The following is a 20000-nucleotide window of genomic DNA, read 5'->3' on the forward strand; positions in this document are numbered from 1 at the left end:
GCAAGTGGAGACGACTTTGGCCCTTCTTGTGGCTGATGTTTCGTTCGTCACCACAGTTTCAATAGGAACCATATCCGGGCCATCGCACACACACACACACACACACACACACACACACACACAGAGACAGAGACTAACTTAGTCACACTTTCTTATTCCCACAAATAACTGAAACATTGTTTTATTGTCTCGCACACACATACACACAGTAGCCCTGTAAATAATGCCCAAATAGTCTGGTGTATGGACTGAAGCCTGGCGTGCACACACACACACACACACACACACACACACACACACACACACACACACACACACACACACACACACACGTACACACACACACACAGGAGCCCTGTAAACTAGATGTACCGCATAGCGGTACACAATATGACCGCCGCTCAGTCCTGTACATCCGTTCCGCGAAAATAAATCACACTTCAATTTGTCTCCATATTTTACTCCATCCCCCACTCTTGAAACTTTTGTGTATGCTTGTTTGGCATGCCTGAGTGTGTGTGTCGGGCTGCACAGAAAGTAGCCTACTGGTGCTGAAAAGGTGAATAGATTGTAGAATAGCCAAAGAAGATGTAGCATTGTTATAAAACCTTTAAAATCTCTAAACAATCACAAGTAGGGCAGTTCCTCACAGTTCATCCATTGCAACTGGATTGATGAAAGGTCACTTACACCTGTAGGCTACATTGTATTTGGGAAAAGCAAAAGGTATCAGCATAATGTTTATTTATTTATTTAGTTATTTATTTTTATGTATTTTTAAACAAAAACATCTCTGTCAGTTCCATGCCGTTTTCAACAGCTATCAAAAACAAAGGTCATTTTTGGATGGATGGATTTTTTGTGAATGTTTCTTCTTCTACATAAGATTTTAGTCATCTTTAGTTCATGTAATACTTTATTGTCAATGCACAAATTAAGTAACAGTAGCCTAGTCTGAAACGAAATGCTGTTTTACATCTAACCAGTGGTGCAAATAACTGACATGTCCAAATGGGCCTTGATGAAATGCGTCGCTAGACTGTTCAGACACATTTTAACGGGCCAAAGTTGAAGAGCACATTTGTTAGTGCAAATATAGGCTGATTCATGTTCCCTTGCATTGTTTAACTGAGGTCCATGGCTAGTCTGGCTTTCATCAGACCAAGCTCAATCTTTTAAGAAATCAAAAAATAAATAGCGGGCAGATCAGGCTGGGTTCACCCAGCCTAGTCCATAGGCACCCGATATTGTTTAATTTTCCGATTGAGATATACACGCTCTGGCTATTCTAAATGCAAAAATGCATCATGGAGTTATGACAAAACGGTAACTAACAAACTAGATCCTAATAGAAAGCTGTTAGCTTTCCTAAGCTACAGGTAGGATTATAAGGTAGGCCTATGTATCAAGCGGACTTAAACTGTCATATCGTGGCGAAAAGTTGTAATAACATTCACGCAGCTCCATCAGTCAAGGAAAGCGCGAATGAAGTAGCCACTTCTAAATGGGACCCACTACACAGTAGCTTAAGGTGTTTTGCTAAAGCAGCCATAATGAAATGAAGGTGTCATTGTTTGGATACTTCACACACACGTGCTTTTTAATTTCACAGACTACAACTACCAAGCTGTAATCAAAGCACATCGATTCCCCTCTCACACCCTGCACGCACTTAAAACAAAATAAACAGGCGCCTCAGTCTCCGCATGTATAGGCAAAACTGTATCAGACCGGTTATAACGTTGGTAAATCTTCCATTGCACAGAATGATTTTGTAGCACGTGCAATAAATGACAGTCGAAAGATACAAACAGTGCTGCTATACATTTGCTTGGTATAACTGCATTTATGTGTATAACCGCAACCGTTTTCTACAAATGCAATAAATCAAATGCCTCCATCACTCAACCAACGCTTAACGGTAACATTACCTAGGTCCTTATTGATATTACAAGATTAACGCATCTGCAGTAAAAACCAAGCATGTCCGATAAACATCCTCAGATTTATTTCGGCTTCAAGAAGAAATGGGAATTACACTTCATGTGAACATCGTCCTATCCTTATTAGATGTTAAAACAGGTAAATTACAGTCCTTGTATGAAGCGTCCATTGTTTTTTCCAACCCACTTTTAACTTCCAACAAAATTACGTCTCACTGCAACAATGCGCCATCTAGTGGACAAACGACTACTTCTTGCCAATACTGAAAATGCAGCCATGATGATGATGAATATTTATTTTGGCTTTCTTTTAATCCTACTGAATTTGTAATTATGTATCGGCCGTTCTAATACCGATAGTATGTGGGTGCCTGTGTGTGTGCATGTGTATATGTGTGCACCGCCATTTACAGGCCAATGAGTGTACAGTCACAAAATGTACACATAACCTAATTTTTTAGACCCCCCCATGGATGAAATTCTACGAAACTTGGCATACCCCCGGAGAATGCCAGGTCAATCATACACATAAAATTTGGTGCAGTTCTGAACATCTTAACTGAAGATAGGGGCGATTAAAGCAGAATAATATTGCATTTTCATTTTTTACCGGGGGGTGGGGGTGCAAATCACAAATGAGTGATTATGAGCCAGGTTGATGTGGGCCCTTGAGACCAACATACCATAAAAGATTCTTCATCCTCAGTGCCACGGTTCAGGTAGTTATTTAGGAAAAACTGTTTTTTTTTTTTTTTCAGGGGGCCCAGCACGGGGGGGTTGGTGGTGGTCCCCGGGGACGAAATGAAATTTTTCCGTAAAAGTCTAGTGGGGCTACATACCCACCAAATTTCATGTACCCCGGTGGTTCGGTGTCCCGGGTATCAATGACCAAAAATTCAGGGAGTAGATGACGGGAAAAAATTCTTGAATTGTGTGCATGTGTGCGTGTACAAATTTATGTTTATGTGTGTGGGTGTGTGTGTGTGTGTGTGTATGTGCGTGCTTGTGTGTTTGCCTGCGTATGTGTGTTTGTGCATGTGCATGCATGCGTACATATGTCTACTGTGTGAGTATGTGTCATACGTATGATTACTGTAAATGTATGTGTGTGCGTGTGTATCTGTTTATGCACATGTGTGCACATGGAATGGGTTAACATACGGAAAAAATTGGTCATCCTAGGCCCTACAGTTCTCAAGATATTCACAGAGAACTGTGTCTGCCCCACCCTCCTTCGGGGGTCCAGTCCAGCCGGGGGGCTACAGATCAAAGCGAAGAATGACGGTTCCGTGCTATCCATGTGGGGGTACATGCCCACCAAGTTTTAGTGTACCCGGTCTTTCAGTGTCCCGGAATCCTTGTTGGTGTCGTCACTAAATGTACACATAAATTATTTTATTGTAAGGCCCCCCATGAACGAAAGTACACAAAACTTGGCATGCATTCGGAGGGTGTCATAATGATCCTACACTTTTAATTTCGTGCAGTTTTGACCTTGTCAGCCAGAGATATTGTGATGAAAACACCTAATTTTTCACTAAAAACAGTCTTACCCACTCCAAAGTACAGAGGGAGTACTCCTCCCTCCCTGACTCAGTCTACTGACACATAAATATGAATTCACATGAACCTTATCAGATTATAGATAAAAAAAAAAAAAAAAAAAATCTGACTAAACCTATATGACCGCCCGGCAAACTCTTGGTCATAATAATGGGCAGGGAGTGTGGTGAATGGCGTGGCGTGGTCTGTGGAAACAGTGCGCTGGTCCACTCATCTCTGCTGTTATGATCTCGCTCATGGTATTAAATTAGCAAATAGATTTGGCCAAGCTATTTAGTCGTCACACTCACCACTTTACACTTTTCCAGTCATTTAAGTCAGGGCCCAGGGACCAAGGATTACACCCTCATCGTCATACACACACACACACCACCCCACTCCACTCCACAGACTGACGCAGGTGTATGTTCTCCATAGGTTGAGTTCTAAAGGCATGTCCATCTCTCGGCCCAGCGGAGCCATTGGGAAATGCCGCATGATTCGCCACGATAGGGACAAGCAGAACGATCCTAACCCGCAGAGGTAAACTCTCTCACGCACGCACGCACGCACGCACACACACACACACACACACACACACACACACACACACACACACACACACACACTTATGTACAAAGAACATGCTTCCCTGCATATAGCCTCCCTCACCCCTTGCACTGTGAAGTTAAAGGGGTGGTTCAGGATTTTGGACAAAGGACCTAATTTACAAGTTAGCAAGTGTGATATTTATCAGTGGAGACCGTTTTCAACACGTTTTATCCACTCCTTCTAATTGCAGAGTTCGCAGGTGCTAGGCTAGCGCAAGTCATCAGTATGTGTTAGCCTGCCACTAAAAACAGTCTTACCCACTCCAAAGTACAGAGGGAGTACTCCTCCCTCAGTCTACTGACACATAAATATGAATTCACATGAACCTTATCAGATTATAGATAACGTCTACTGGTTGTTAACTTTGTAAACCCATTCAACACACACACACACAAACAGTACATCTTTCAGTGTTGCAGTGTTCATGAAAGATAACAGTTTAATATAGTGTAAGAGTAAATATACTCAGTTGAAACATGCACATGTAATCTCATGAGATGTTGTGTTTGTGTGTCTGTGTGTGTGCGTGTGTGTGTGTGTGCGTGTGTGTGTGCATGCGTGCATGCGCGTACGTGTGTTAGGTTCGACCGCATCTCCCATACCCGGGATACGATGCACAAAGACGGCATCAACTCTCTGTCCTACAGCGTGGTGCAGGTGGAGAAAGACCTGCTCTACACCAAAATCACAGTGGACGTGGGGAAGCCTACCAAATAACACACACACTCACATACATGTACACAGAGACACACACACACACACACATTCTTACACTCACATACATTTACACACACACACACACACACACTGAGGATCATATGCCTCCCTGTGAATGTTTGAATCCAAGGTGCCTTGCTCGTGTGATGGAGTACAAAAGTGGACTAAATAATGACCAAGCATGGAAGGCGACGGTGTGTGTGATATTTATAACGGGACACTGGACGCTCCGCTCCTGAGGCATCTTGGCCTCCAACTCTGACCTTTGCACATATGACTCTTACTTGAAAGATGGGATGTGTGCTTCTAAGTGCTTCTAAATAAGTGTGTGTGTGAGAGAGAAAGAGGTTTTCCTCCTAACTGAAAGTAATAATTTGTTCAGCCACGCTGATGTGAGCCATTGCTACACACACACACTCACATACACTTAACCTTCCACAAATACCTGCCAACTGTGTGTGTGTCTGCTGGCAGTGCATGTGCCTTTCTTTTACCTTTCTGTCCGCTGCCAGTGGCAGGTGTGTGTGTGTGTGTGTGTGTGTGTGTGTGTGTGTGTGTGTGTGTCTGTGTGTGTGTGTCCTTTTTAGTCCACAGTGTCTGTTAAGCCACAGGATGGCGAGATTCTTCTCCTCCAGGACAGGAAGAAGAATCGGAAGTCAGTCAGAGAGGAATGAAGGGAGGAGAGTGCTTTTCTCTCTCAAACCAAAGTGCCTCAGCTCCTCTCCTGTTCCTTTCTCTCTCCCTTTCTCTTCCTCCCATGCCTCCCAGCCGTGTGTGTGTGTCTGTGTCTGTGTTGACCAGCACAGAAAACTGGCTAGCTGCTGCAGGCTAGCAGTGGTATGTGTAAGCAAGGCACAAAGTCCACGTGACGCAAGCAAAGTGTGTGTGTGTGTGCAGACTTGTACAGTCTCTTATTTTCAGGGTTTTTCCAAGCCAATCAGCTGCCTCAGACAGACAGACAGACAGACACACACACACACACACACACACTAATAAAAACAGTCTCACCACCAACCTCCTGCTGAAGCCATATGCTGTAGTTCTGCAGAGAGCACGCTCGCCAAACACGCACGACCTTCAGAGATTTTGTGTGTGTGTATGCACATGTGCCGCCCCTATGGAGAAGTCCAGCTGAACCAGACTGTTGAATGTAACATTGCTGTGTGTTTGTGGACAGGATGTACAGAATCTTTAAGAATCTTCACTTTTCCAGATGCCCAGTCATTTCTTCACCAGATATGGCTGCTGCAGCCCTCTCTAGGCCCATAAACACACACACACACACACACACACACACACACACACACACACACACAAGGCTCACTGGAAAAGCTATGCTGGATCTGGATAGTCTCTCACACACACACTCTAACCAACACTGAGATGTATGCTTGTGTTTGCTGACACATGCAGACATATCTTCCTGAGAGGATTGTACCTGTTTAGGTAGAAGCCTCTCATTCACACACACACACACTGGAGTGGTTTTGCTGGAAGGAGTTATTATTTCTGTAAATGATCCAATTAGGCCTGATGAGCCTGAGGACAATGGCTTTATCTAACGCCTGCACGTTTGAGTGAGTGAGTGTATGTGTGACAAGATAATGTGCTCCGAGGCTGAGGTGGCTGGGTTATCTGCATGGTCTGAGGTAGCTGGGTTATTATGGTCTGAGAGTGTGTATGCGTATGCAGTGCGTGCTCCGGGGTCGAGGTAGCTGGGTTATCTGCACGCTCCTCGGACGCCACTCCTTACAAGTTCTGATGTTCCGATGCTGCCCAGAACAATGGGTCGGACTGGACGGAATGTCTAGACTGTTTGGACGGACTGTCCAGACTGGTGGGCTCTCAGGCGGTCTGTCTATCTCTGTGTATGTTTGTCTGTGTGATTTTTATCAGAAGTGCTGAGTATCTGATTGCTGTATCACTGAACATGAACCCAAATCATTTTTAAAGATTATAAATTGTTTTGAATTAAAGATATTTGATTGTATCTGGTGATAGTGTATTTCCTGTAAGATGTGTGTGTGTTTCATTGACAAGTACAATTCTCTATGGCTGAGAGGGTGTGTGTGTGTGTGTGTGTGTGTGTGTGTGTGTGTGCATGGTAGCATGTGGGTACTTTACTGTTAGTACTTTGTGTATGTTTAAGCATGGTAGAATGTGTGTGCCTCTTGTGTGTGTGTGTTTGTGTTTGTATAAGTCTGGTAGTGTGTGTGTGTGTGTTTATAAAAGCATAGTAGTGCGAGTGTGTGTGTCTGGGTGCAGCTGTGTCGTTCCCATGAGGACTTCCCGCAGTATGAGAATCTCCACAGCTGTTCACCTCTATAGTGTGTGTGTAACTCAATTCTGTGTGTGTTTGTTTCTGTGTGTAGGTGAAGTATGTGTGTATGTTAAAGCAGGCTTTCTAATGAGACTCGGCACTCAAAGAATCCTCCATAGAAATGTATGGGGTTAGTTTGTAATGTCAATATGCTAGTTTACATAATATTCGTCTGATGTCCGACCTCCCTTCATTTGAATAGGAATATAACCTCCTTTACATAGACCTCTCCATTCATTTGAACAGGAAAATGGCTTCCTGACGTCACTGGCCAGAGCGTGTTACCAAGATTGCAAGTGGGGGAGTTTGCCTGAGTCACCCGGTTATGTTTGTATGGCTGTTTTTAATCTGTGCAGTGTGCAAACCCTCTCTCTCTATGTGTGTGTGTACAATGCGTTCCCAACGCTCAAACTCCCATCCTCTCTTTCTGTGTGTGTGAGAGTACACAGTCCTCAAACCCCTGTGTGTGTGTGTGTGTGTGTAGGCTGCTGTTTGCTGTCTGGGCTGTTGAACCAGTGGACAACAGCACCAAGGCCATGGCATGTCACTGGAGATACAGGAAATGACATTGTTGAGGCGTTGAGACCTGACTATTGGCTTCCTTCCTGTTCTTGTGTGTGGCAGCCTCTTGTCTGGCACCCCGCCGCCCGTTTCCCTGTGACACACACACACACACACCATACAAATGCAGGTTAACACACCCATGTTATAATTTATCCATTTGTTATTGATAATAGTTGTTTGTGTTGTGCTCAGTTTACTTGCATGTCTGCGCAAGTTAACTGCTTGTGTATGTGTTATCAGAGCCTTCCTCTGCTGATCAGCAGTTAGTGTGTGCATGTGCATTAACCTCCCTCAGTGATTGTTGTGTGTGTGTGTGTAGTCAGAGCCTCCCTCTGGTGATAAGCAGATGTCTGTATGTGGGTGTGGTGTCAGAGCCTCCCTCTGGTGATTAGCAGTCGGAGTACTAGACCGAAGACGATACAGCAGGGGTGTGTGTGTGTGTGCGTGAACTGAAGAGCGTGTCACACCTGTCTACAGGTAAGATGAGACCAGGTGTAAGAGGAGCAGTGTGTGTGTGCATATATGTCATTAACATTGTGTCTGAAAGTTCATTGACCTCATGACACAGAGAACACTCAAAACAGATTATAAATGGTGCACTGCCTTCTATAAAGGTTGGAGACTAGTATTTCATGTGTTTGTGTGAATTTACGTTATCTGCTAAGGAGGAAGGGCGACTGCAGACCTTTCCATAGAATTGGCCAAAGTGAAACCAAGTGGCAGTGGTGTGTGTGTGTGTGTGAGAGAGCTGGGTCTGGGTGTGTGTATGTGTGAGCTGGGTCTGTGTGTGAGCTGGGTCTGGGTCTGTGTGTGTGTGAGCTGGGTCTGTGTGTGTGTGTGTGTGTGAGCTGGGTCTGTGTGTGTGTGTGTGTGTGTGTGAGAGATGGGTCTGTGTGTGAGCAGGGTGTGTGTGTGTGTGAGAGAGAGCTGGGTCTGTGTGTGTGTGTGTGTGTGTGTGTGTGTGTGTGTGTGTGTGTGTGTGTGAGTGAGAGAGCTGGGTCTGTGTGTGAGCAGGGTGTGTGTGTGTGTGAGCTGGGTCTATGTGTGTGTGTGTCTGTGTGAGCTGGGTCTGTCTGTGTGTGTGTGTGTGTGTGTGAGCTGGGTCTGGGTGTGTGTGTATGTGTGAGCTGGGTCTGTGTGTGTGTGAGAGAGCTGCAGTGGGTCTAGCACTGCTCTCTGTGTCTCTCCAAGCCTCTAGGCCCAAGTTGGAGCCTGTGTGAGCAGCTGGAGCCTGTCTGTGTGTGTGTGTGTGTGTGTGTGTGAGCTGGGTCTGTGTACTCATGTCTGATGCATGTTGCTGTGAGTAAGGATCATTGAAACAGTTTCCAGTTTCTCCAGCGTAGCTTGTCATCATCACTACATGTTAAAGTCATTTAAACTCTTATCTCATATCCACAATATTGGCACATATAAATTGTAACAATCAGATTTTTAGATTCCGACTATTACCATTAAACACGGGTAGAAATTGAATAGGCTAAGTAAATAATAATGTTTCTTTCACTGACATCGAGAGAGACACCACAAATACAGTTAACAAGTAGTGTTTTATATGAGCACAAATAGGCTACGCTTGAAAACAAACAAGCACTTATTTCCCCACAGTTCATACCACGACGTCTCAGGAGAATTCCCTTTCAGTAGGATCCCGTCACCAGGGGTCAGAAGATCAGCCCTCTCGCCTTGCTGTCTCAGACAACCAAGGGCTTTCAGGATTCCAAATCCAAGGTCCCAGACCTCACCATGTACGGTTTTTCAGAAAGCTCGTTCTGACCCCAGATGTTGGGATCCCGGGACCTCTCACAATTCTATTAGGTAAATTAATTCGGAATCAACAAGATGAAACAGGAGCCAGTGATCAAAATCATCCAAATATATTGAATCTTTGCAAAGAGTGAGGATAGTACAGCACAGCTGGTTGAAACAAGGAGCTTCACATTCTAAGAGTGCTTATATACTTCAGTGGCTACATAAGTCAAGCGTAACTACACCCATAGTCATACAATTCAAGCGTGACTACTCAGTCACTTAATAAAATGTTGGTGGTTTGTTACCTTACTTGTGAGCAGGGTTGTCTAGCGACCTTGCCGACAGATCTCTCATATATTAGAATCTCAGGCTTCTCTGAGTATGTCTTATTCTAGGGCTAGGGCCTGAATCACCAGGGGAAAAAAGATAAGATGGGCTGTAGCAACCTAACAGCCCTGGTCTGCTTGTAAGTCTCTGGTTTACCCGTTGCTGCGTGTTCAGCTCCCTTACGGGTGTTTCCAGAGGCCCATCCCCAGAACCAGGGCTGAAAGATCACCCCCCTCCATTTTGTTCCAGAGGAAAAACAAACACTTAGGACTGTAGAAATTATTCAATGACAGTTGTAATTCAATGGCACATAAGTTTCCAAAACTGGCAAATCTAACAAGAATATTAAACAAGGGCATTACTTGTCTCTTTTAGCATTGACAGGAAAACAAACAAAATAAAATAATTAAGGCATGTTGACCAAACACAAACCAAAACAAAACATGTTGCCACTCTTGACTGAATTAATATGGTATGCTATCAACATCTAAACATCATTTTAAAAGAGAATTTAAGACTCCTCTAACAAGCAACACCTTCAAATTGTTCGAACTTAAATATAAAATATCTTTAACTTCATAATCCACAGACTGCTGAGGGCCAGAGACAAAGCCTTCAGAGCTGGAGATGTAGCTGGCCTAAGAACAGCGAGGGCTAACCTGTCCCAGGGCATCAGGAAGGCAAAAAAGGATTACACAGACAAAATAACAACACACTTCAAAGACAGCAGAGATGCACAGAGCCTATGGCAGGGCATACAGGCCATCACTGACTACAAGCCTGCGCCCCACGGAGCTGTGAGAACAACACCTCTCTGCTAAATGACCTGAACAGTTTTTTTTTTCCCGCTTTGAAGCACAAAATGACACTCACCCACAGAAAACCCCACCTCCCCCACGACCAACCCCTGTACCTGTCCTCTGCCAGCGTGAAGAGGACACTAGCCACCATTAACCCACACAAAGCAGCAGGCCCAGACAACATACCAGGACGAGTGTTGAAGGACTGTGCAGAAGAGCTGAAGGATGTTTTTACAGACATTTTCAACACCTCTCTGGAGCAAGCAGTCATCCCATCACTTTTCAAAACTGCCACCATCATACCCGTGCCAAAGAAATCATCACCATCATGCTTCAATGACTACCGTCCTGTAGCACTCACGCCCATAATCATGAAGTGCTTCGAACGGCTAGTCATGTCACACATCAAAGCCACTCTGCCCCCCACCCTGGACCCCTTCCAGTTTGCATACCGAGCCAAACGATCCACGGAGGATGCAATCTGCTCTGCCCTCCATCCAGCCCTCACCCACTCAGACAATAAAGACTCATATGTGAGAATGCTGTTCATAGACTTCAGTTCAGCATTCAATACCATAAGACCACAACAACTCATCAGCAAACTGGACAAGCTAGGATTCAGTACCTCCCTCTGCAACTGGCTGCTGGACTTCCTGTTGCAGAGACCACAAGCAGTACGTGTCGGGGACAACACCTCAAGCACTCTGACCCTGAGCACGGGGCCCCTCAAGGGTGTGTGCTCAGCCCCCTGCTCTTCACACTGCTAACACATGACTGTACAACCACTCACAGCTCCAACCATCTGGTGAAGTTTATGGACTATTACAACACTGGTGGGCCTCATCACTAAGGGCGATGAGGCTCACTACAGAGAAGAAGTAGACCTGCTGGCTAAATGGTGCAAAGACAACAACCTCCTGCTAAATGTCAGCAAGACCAAGGAGATTGTTGTCAACTTTCAGAGAGGCCACAAACAACTGCCACCACTGTCCATCGACGGAGATGCTGTGGAGAGAGTGAGCAGCACAAAATTTCTGGGGTGCACATCAGCGGCGACCTCTCCTGGACCACCAACACAGCATCACTGGCTAAGAAAGCCCAGCAGCCTCTACTTCTTTAAGCCAAATTGAAGAAGGCAAGTGCCACGCCTCCGGCCATGACTACATTCTACAGAGGGACCATCGAGAGCATCGCCTCCAGCAGCATCACAGTGTGGGGCGGAAGCTGCACAGATCAGAACAGGAAGACCCTCCAGCGCATTGTTAACACAGCTAAGAGGATCATTGGAGCACCACTCCCCTCCCCTGCAGGACATTTACACCACCGCCTCACCCAAAAAGCACTAATGATTGTCAAGGATACAACCCACCCTGCACATGAACTGTTCAGCCTCCTGCCCTCTGGAAAGAGGTACAGGAGCCTCCGCCTCCCGCACCACCAGACTTGCAAGTAGCTTCATCCACCAAGCAATCAGGATGCTGAACACTCTACCCACTCTCCCATCACTGACAGCCCCCCACCCACCAGCCAGCCAGGAACCTAGGGAAACTAGGATCCTGTCTACCCTAACCCCCAACACCGCCCTGTGGAACTGCACTGTGAATGAATGAGCCTAACGTGTTGCTGCTTCACATCAAGCCTGATATACTTGAAATTACTGCATACTGCATATCAATGTAAATATACAGGTCACACAAACACAAGTTTAAACTTCATGTAACTGTTAAGACTATATAAATATACAACACAACTACCTCTATTTTTTTTTTTATATATGTCCTATATTTCTATTTTTGATACATACATGTTCTATATTTCAGTCTCAAGACTTTAATTTAATGTTTATTGTCTATGGCTATGTCTATAGTATGTCTATGTCTGTATTTAAAGTATGTCTATGTCTGCATGGGAAAGTAAGAAACGAAATTTCAATTCTTTGTATGACCAGTGCATGTAAAGAAATTGACAATAAAAGCCGACTTGACTTGAATTCAAGTGTAATAAATGTCTTTTCTCTAGTCCACTCTCTCTTCCTTTACACTGGCTTCCTGACCTTCAAGTGCAGAGATAACAACCACTCACACACACACACACACACACACACACACATACACAGCTAAGTCAGCGAAGATCTGTACCTTATGGTTAGGTGTGTTAGTGTTTTCCGTACCAGCAGAGTGCCCTCAATGGTGACCACAGAATATCCTTTACCTTTGAAAAGGAAAAACTCAACAGGAGAGAAAGAAATTAGACTTCAAACACTTAACAAAACACAATGTTAGCAGCACTGGGATGTTTTGAATAGGCGTCCCCACCTTTATCTTAGTTGGGCCCAACTAATGCTGCTGACCATGTGTGGCTGCCACAGACAGACAAAGCTGCCAAGTAAGTTAACTTTCCCTTAACAACGCAGATGAGGCGGAAGTTTTCTTAGATTCAAATAGCTTTGCAGCTCTGAACAAACTATGCCATTTAGTAGTTCAAGCAGGGACAGGTTGACACTCAGACATGTTAGTATCAGAGAGTACCTTTAGCAGACAATTGCAAAGCACACATACACATAACCCATAGGTCAGAAACATATATAGACAGACATGTTCAGACATAAACTGACTCATGTTCCTGATTGGTTACCTTAAAGTGACTGGTCTCAAAATTTGACAGATTGTCCAATTTAGCAAACCCAGTGATGGTGATCCCCCACCCAGACCCAGCATCAATCATCTGTAACTCTCAGGAGATTCGTTGACTTAGACCCGTTTGTGCGCGCACAATCTGTTCCTTGTTTCGGGGGGCAAAATGCCCAATTCTGTCAAGGGCCGTATAGCTACAGCTGACCATCTAGGGTTGCTGTAGTGTATCACCCAACGTGGACAGTAGTCTTGCTCAACTGAATCTCCCTTGTTATCCAGCTAAGGACTATAGCACTTTAAAGGAACAAAACATACTACTTACCGAGAGCGCTTCTTACCAGCGGGCTGAGGGATCACACACAGTAAGTTTGGTAAAAAGAACAATCCTTAATTCAATAGATCAATATAATCCTTATCAATCTCGGTAGAACCTCCATAAACTGATGGCAATTTTGATACCATAGATTTAATAGAGACCCAGTCAGACCAATAGTATGACAAATCAGGAACAGAGTTTATTTACAATGATGCACATCGAGGGAGAGACAGCATGACTTCACCTAAAGATCCATCAGCTGCTCTAACTAGACAAGGAAATAGTTAGGGTTTAACCCTTTACCCGCCAAAGTCGCAAAATTGCGACAAACAACGTCACTGATTAAAACAGACAATAGATCCATGTACGGTGACATCTCATTTGTACTCTCCACCACTAGTTGGCAGACACCCAGAGCTTCGACGCGAGAAACGCGAGAAACACACAAAGGCGGCGTGCATTTCCTCCATAACGCGGAAGCGATGCGGGCCATAGTTTTGCAAATTGAAGCAGAAATACACCGAATGTTGAAACTTCCACTTAAATTCACGTGTGATGAAGTATCGGGTCTTTTATTCATCTGTTCTGATTCTAAAGGATAAAATCTGCATTTTGGAGGATAATGATCGATCGCCTATTGGCAGTGATAGTCGGAGCGCCTGTGAATGGAGGTGCGCCTTGGCGCCTTTTGCGACAGTGTTCACTACCAGTGTTCACTGACAGTGTTCACATACCATGCTTATTTCGACCCTCTGCCCAATGTAGCTGAAGGTGCCAGTGGTAAAGGTGATGATAGTGTCCGTAATGGACGTAGTAAAGACAGCAGGGGTAGTAAAAATAGGGCTCTGAAGAACTACAAAGTCACCCGCAATAGGAACTGATTTGACCAGGCTACTTTATTGTATAGTAGAATAAGGTTTGTGGTTATAGTAATAGTTTACTATTGTTGGTTTACATGTGACTGCTTTCCTGTTCAGGTGTTATGTGGGTGAAATGACAAAAAAGTAAGCAAAACTGCTCAAATATATGTTCAACATCCAGTATTTACTGAAATGTGCATAATTCTAGGTGGTTGTCATCCAGTGACGTCATAATATGCAAATTAGATGTGTAAATTTACACCCTTCATAAACTTTTGTTCATACTCAATGATTTTCACATTTACAGTAGGACTTTATCTCTGACCACTTTCAAGCCATGGCCTTTTGAAATTTTGATGTAAAAATCGAATGATGTTTTTTTTAAAACCTGGCGCCTAAAGGGTTAAGTATCCTTCCAGGCTGATGGGAGATGGCGTTGGTCATCCCATCTCACGTGGACTACACTGAATCAGACCCTGATTAGTGGCAACCTGGCAATCCGGAGCAGATAGCTACTGACGCAGCCATGCAGAAAAGTAAAACACTGCAAAGTCATAATATTCCCGCTTATCTCTAAATACAGTCACACAGAGATATACACAGGGACAGTACAGATATCATACAGTCATTACATAGAATCATACTTTTAGTATCAAAGTGACCCACTAATGAAAAATGAAGAACATTAAACCACATATTGAAATATTGGACATAATGTTCTATTCCACTTTCTCTAAAGGCCCAAGATGTCCATGCATGCACGAATGAGCTCTCACAGTCCCTCCAAACGAAAACAAACAAATCCAAACTCCGTGACAAAAGTCCACCGAAAAAGAGAAAACAGTCTGAATAATCCACGTTTAGTGCAACCAATATAATCCACAAAGAAAACGTTAAATCCGACGAGGCTTTCGATGACTGAAACAATTACAGTAAAAGTATAAGTATATATACTCTTTTGATCCCATGAGGGAAATTTGGTCTCTGCATTTATCCCAATCCGTGAATTAGTGAAACACACTCAGTGAACACACAGTGAGGTGAAGCACACACTAATCTCGATGCAGTGAGCTGCCTGCTACAGCGGCACTCGGGGAGCAGTGAGGGGCTAGGTGCCTTGCTCAAGGGCACTTCAGCCGTTCCTACTGGTCGGGTTTCGAACCGGCAACCCTCCAGTTACAAGTCCGAAGTGCTAACCAGTAGGCCAAGGCTGCCCCAAGGATACCAGCGACTCGACAATGGAGACATCCGAGCTCAGTCCTGGATCTCCGGTAGGTCTGAGGACCCGAGCTAAATCCACCTTGAATTGTGATATTTTCCCTCAACACGCACGCACACACACATACACACACACACAGTTTGTCCAGGTCTCACGTAGACTCCCTGGGTAGGCCTACTGTTCAAGCTCTCCCGCTCCTTGACTTTAACTTTAAACATGTCAGCTGATGCTTGACACCATAGATATTAGAAAGCTAGATACCGCATTGGGCTCCAGAACGTACGTAAATAGCGGCGCCATCTTAGTGGGGGCAACCATCACTGGAGGCCAATGGAGGAGCATGTGACTGACTGGAAATCAGACAGGTGTCTGTGAATGTTGCCAATAGACAATAAAGGTGCTGCCCCCACCAATATGGCGGCTGCATTTACGATGCCACCTAATAGAACTCGACAGTCCATGCGATATCTAGCTTTCTAATATCTATGCTTGACAGGTAGCTTGCGTCACCTGACACTTACAATCAGCTGATCAGACGTACAACAGAATTCAAATGGTGTTCATTATAGGGCTACAGACCTACATATGATGGAGAAAAACACGGAGAACACTTTCATGTAGGTTATCATTTCGTAACACAGGCTTTAAAGAAAAGTGAATCCTAAAATTATGTGGATTCTGGATATCTGGATTAAATCCCAACATCACACACACAAATCTGGATAAAATCCCAACATATGAGGGTGTGTGGTGGCTGGAGAGGAGTCCAAGAGGAGCAGCGTGACCATGTACAGTAGATCCATGTTGATTTGTTATGCCTGAAGTAGATTCATGTTGATTTGTTATGCCTGAAGTAGATCCATGTTGATTTGTTATGCCTTTAATCAAAAAGGACAGTGATGTACAGGCAGTGAAGTAGATTCATGTTGATGTGTTATGCCTGAAGTAGATTCATGTTGATTTGTTATGCCTGAAGGTGCTAATTCGCAACACTTGTCCATAGGCGACTTTTGAAAAGATAGAGCAATTAAAATGTCAAGAAATGAAAGAGGAAAAACCAGATAAAGATAGAAAAAAACAACAACAACAAATCAAAGGAAAAAAGAAATCAAAGAAATACAAGCAATTGTCAATATAAGGAACATAAATAGGATACAGAGCAAAGGCAATCTGAGCAAGCAATCAACTGGTTAAGGACTATTCATGTTGGCCTTCTGATGGCCACTTCAGAAAACGTGATTATTTAGACATTTAAAAAAGAATCTTAGAGTACTAAAATTGATAAAATTCTCAAAAGTGAGAAGGTTGTGTTTCTTTAAAATGCGGCAGTGATGCCATTTCAGTGGTTTCTGGTCCATGATTTTTATTGCTTGCTTGTATATTGTGACTAGGTTTTATAATGGTTGAGGAAGCCTGTGCCCATGATGTGATGCAATATGATAAGATGTGATGCAATATGGTAAATGAGGGAAAATCATTGCATGCATGTATAGTTTTGCAGCTTGGTGTGACAGGTTCCTTCTGATAAAACGAAAACAGTTTAAATTTGGTTTGACCTTATTACAGATGTACCTAACCTGACTGTCAAATTTTAAATGTTTGTTTAGGATGATCCCTAAGTACTTCACTTCACTCATTACTTCAGTGATTTCTTCTTTAATCCTAACCTTAAATAATTCATGATCAGGCCTGTTTCACATGGAGAAGCATATGGACACAGTTTTTTTTACATTAAGAGTTAGATGGGATAACTCAAGCCATTCTTAGATGCCTGATAAAGCCTGTGTCAGGTGCTCTCCTGCCAGGCTGGGTGTTTTAGTGGACACATAGATGATGGTGTGATCAGCGTACAGTATATCTGGCAGTTGACACCTGGGCAGCAGCTCGGAAGGTCATTAATGTACATTGTGAACAGCAATGGACCAAGCACGGATCCGTGATTCAGGGCAGCTCAAACTCGGGTTCCTGTGGACTCTGAATGTGTATTTTGTACCAGTATGTAGGCTATAGGTATGCGTGTGTATTGTGTACCAGTATGTAGGCTATAGGTATGCATGTGTATTGTGTACCAGTATGTAGGCTATAGGTATGCATGTGTATTAGGAATTCTTAATAACTAAGCACCATTGATGTTTTAACATCAAAGAACACACACTCTTTACATGTTTCCCTTCCTCTTCCTCAGGTTTGGTGTTTTCTTTCTGTCTGCTTCCACCACCTGCAGAACATTCTGGTAATGTTCTTCTCCTCTTGCAGAGCCTATGTAGTCTGTGCTGAGCTTCAGGTTACGCTCTGCGCTGTCATTGACCACATTCATGGACTCCAAGTGAATCATTAATCATATGGTGCTTAGTTATTAAGAATTCTGTATGTTCTATCTATTCATGGATTACTCATTTGCTCAGTCATATGATATGTTTGTAGGAGGTTTACAGTTTGTCTTACACTTTGAAATTGACAAGGCTATTATCTTCTGCATGGCCTTTATCTGAGATATCATTGGGATGTTGGCTTTCTGGTAGAAGATTTGAAGTTGCGCCATCACCAGTTTTGCTGCATCCGATTTGGAACGCAGCTCAGCATGCGCAGATCTACGGGGTGGCAAAGGGTGGCAACTGCCACCCCTGGGACACAGTCTTGCCACCTCTGTTGCCACCCCATTTATAAATCAGATAATATTTTTTTAAGTATATTTTATGTTCATACACAGGGGCGGATCTAGAGATTTTTTCCTGGGGTGGCGAAGGGGTGGCATGAGGTTCCAGGAGGGGGGCCATGGACATTATTCAAAACTTAAAATTGTACGGATTTCATTGAATATGTTTTGTTCTCTACATTACATTACACGAGGTGCAGCTCAGATGCTCTGTCTTGGATGTGCCACATCAGACATATGAGGACTTGATTACAGTTGGGAAGCCTGGAACCTGTTATGATGGCATCATCTATGCTTATTGTAGCTCCCAGTCCATATATGGACTTGGACTTCCTTGTTGCTGCTGATTAGCATTTTGGCTTGGGCTGTTATCCTTTTGCAATGTAGGGTGTATTGTGTACCAGTATGTGGTGTATTGTGTACCAGTATGTATGGTGTATTGTGTACCAGTATGTGGTGTATTATGAAAGTAGTATGTACAGCTGTTGTGTATACACGACATACATGACTTTACACACAGACACACACCTATAGAGACATCTTAACAGACAAATGCAGGCACACACACACACAGACACCAGGCCGTGTGAACGGATGGGAGGCAACAGTACAATAGTGGGAAGTAGAGGGCAGATTAGGGTCACTATCTGGAATACAAGAGCAGCAGATTAGTGTGTGTATGTGTGTGTGTGTGTGTGTGTGTGTGTGTGTGTGTGTGTGTGTGTGTGTGTGTGTGTGTGTGTGTGTGTGTGCGCGCGCGCGCATCAGATTACTAACCAAATTTTTCTTTCATGTCACACACCTTCTACAACTGTGTTTGTGTGTGTGCATATGTGTGAATACGAATCGTGTGTGTGTGTGCGCATATGTGTGAATACGAAATCGTGTGTGTGTGTGTGTGTGTGTGTGTGTGTGTGTGTGTGGCTAGCCGTGCAGAACTAAGAAGTTACAGGGAATATAAAATCTTTTCTTGAAGGTTGATGAACTCCCGTACAGACACACTGATCACCATGCCAACCAGAGAAAACAGTGGGGAGAGGACAGGAACGCAAGATTACAGATCGCATGCTCCGAGTGTGAGGAGACGGCACACAGCTGCTACGTGTGTGTGTGTATGTGCGTGTGTGTGTTTGTTTGTGTGTGTGTGTCTGTGTGTGTGTCTGTGTGTGTTTGTGTGTGTGTGTGTGTGTGTGTGTGTTTATGTGTGTGTGTGTGTGTGTGTGTGTGTGTGTGGCCATTTGTTTTCTCATCTTCTGTTCTGAAAGTATTATGCATGCATATACCTCTCTCTCTCCTCATTTCTCTGTTTATCTCCCTCTTTCTCTCTCCCTCTCTCCCTCCCTCTCTCTATCTGTCTTTCTTTCTCTCTCTCTGTTTATCTTTTTCTCTCTGTGTTTGAATTTGGGGAGTTTGGGGATCTAAAAAAGTATTGTGTGTGTGTGTGTATATATGAGTGTGTGTGTGTGTTACACCTGAATGTTAAAATGCCTAGGGGCATATGGCTGTGTAACTAGTTAACTTAAAGTAAAGGAGAAAACAATACAAAAAGCTCAGGAGAAGGCATCAACCCACCCTGTCAACAGAACTAACACAACCATGTTCGACTAACAAAGAAGGAAAATAAACACACACACAAGTCCTGGCACACACACACACACACACACACACACACACACACACAGAGGGTAATGGTCTACTGGAACAATGCAGCACAACTACCAACACACCACACCGGTACAGTC

At 43.9% G+C, this 20000-nt stretch overlaps 1 protein-coding gene across 1 annotated transcript in view; it reads left to right on the forward strand.

Moving 5' to 3' along the window:
• The window catches only part of b4galt1l (DP-Gal:betaGlcNAc beta 1,4- galactosyltransferase, polypeptide 1, like), a 19777-nt gene extending 12973 nt beyond the window's left edge, over nt 1-6804 (forward strand). Inside the window, exons 5-6 of the mRNA XM_048263462.1 lie at nt 3924-4028; nt 4679-6804. Of these exons, the coding sequence (XP_048119419.1) occupies nt 3924-4028; nt 4679-4814 (241 nt within the window). The 3' untranslated portion in view covers nt 4815-6804. The remainder of the gene's footprint in view (nt 1-3923; nt 4029-4678) is intronic.
• Nucleotides 6805-20000: the final 13196 nt, after the last annotated feature.

The sequence above is a fragment of the Alosa alosa genome, chromosome 14 (genome assembly GCF_017589495.1).
Source record: "Alosa alosa isolate M-15738 ecotype Scorff River chromosome 14, AALO_Geno_1.1, whole genome shotgun sequence".
Classification (NCBI taxonomy): domain Eukaryota; kingdom Metazoa; phylum Chordata; class Actinopteri; order Clupeiformes; family Clupeidae; genus Alosa; species Alosa alosa.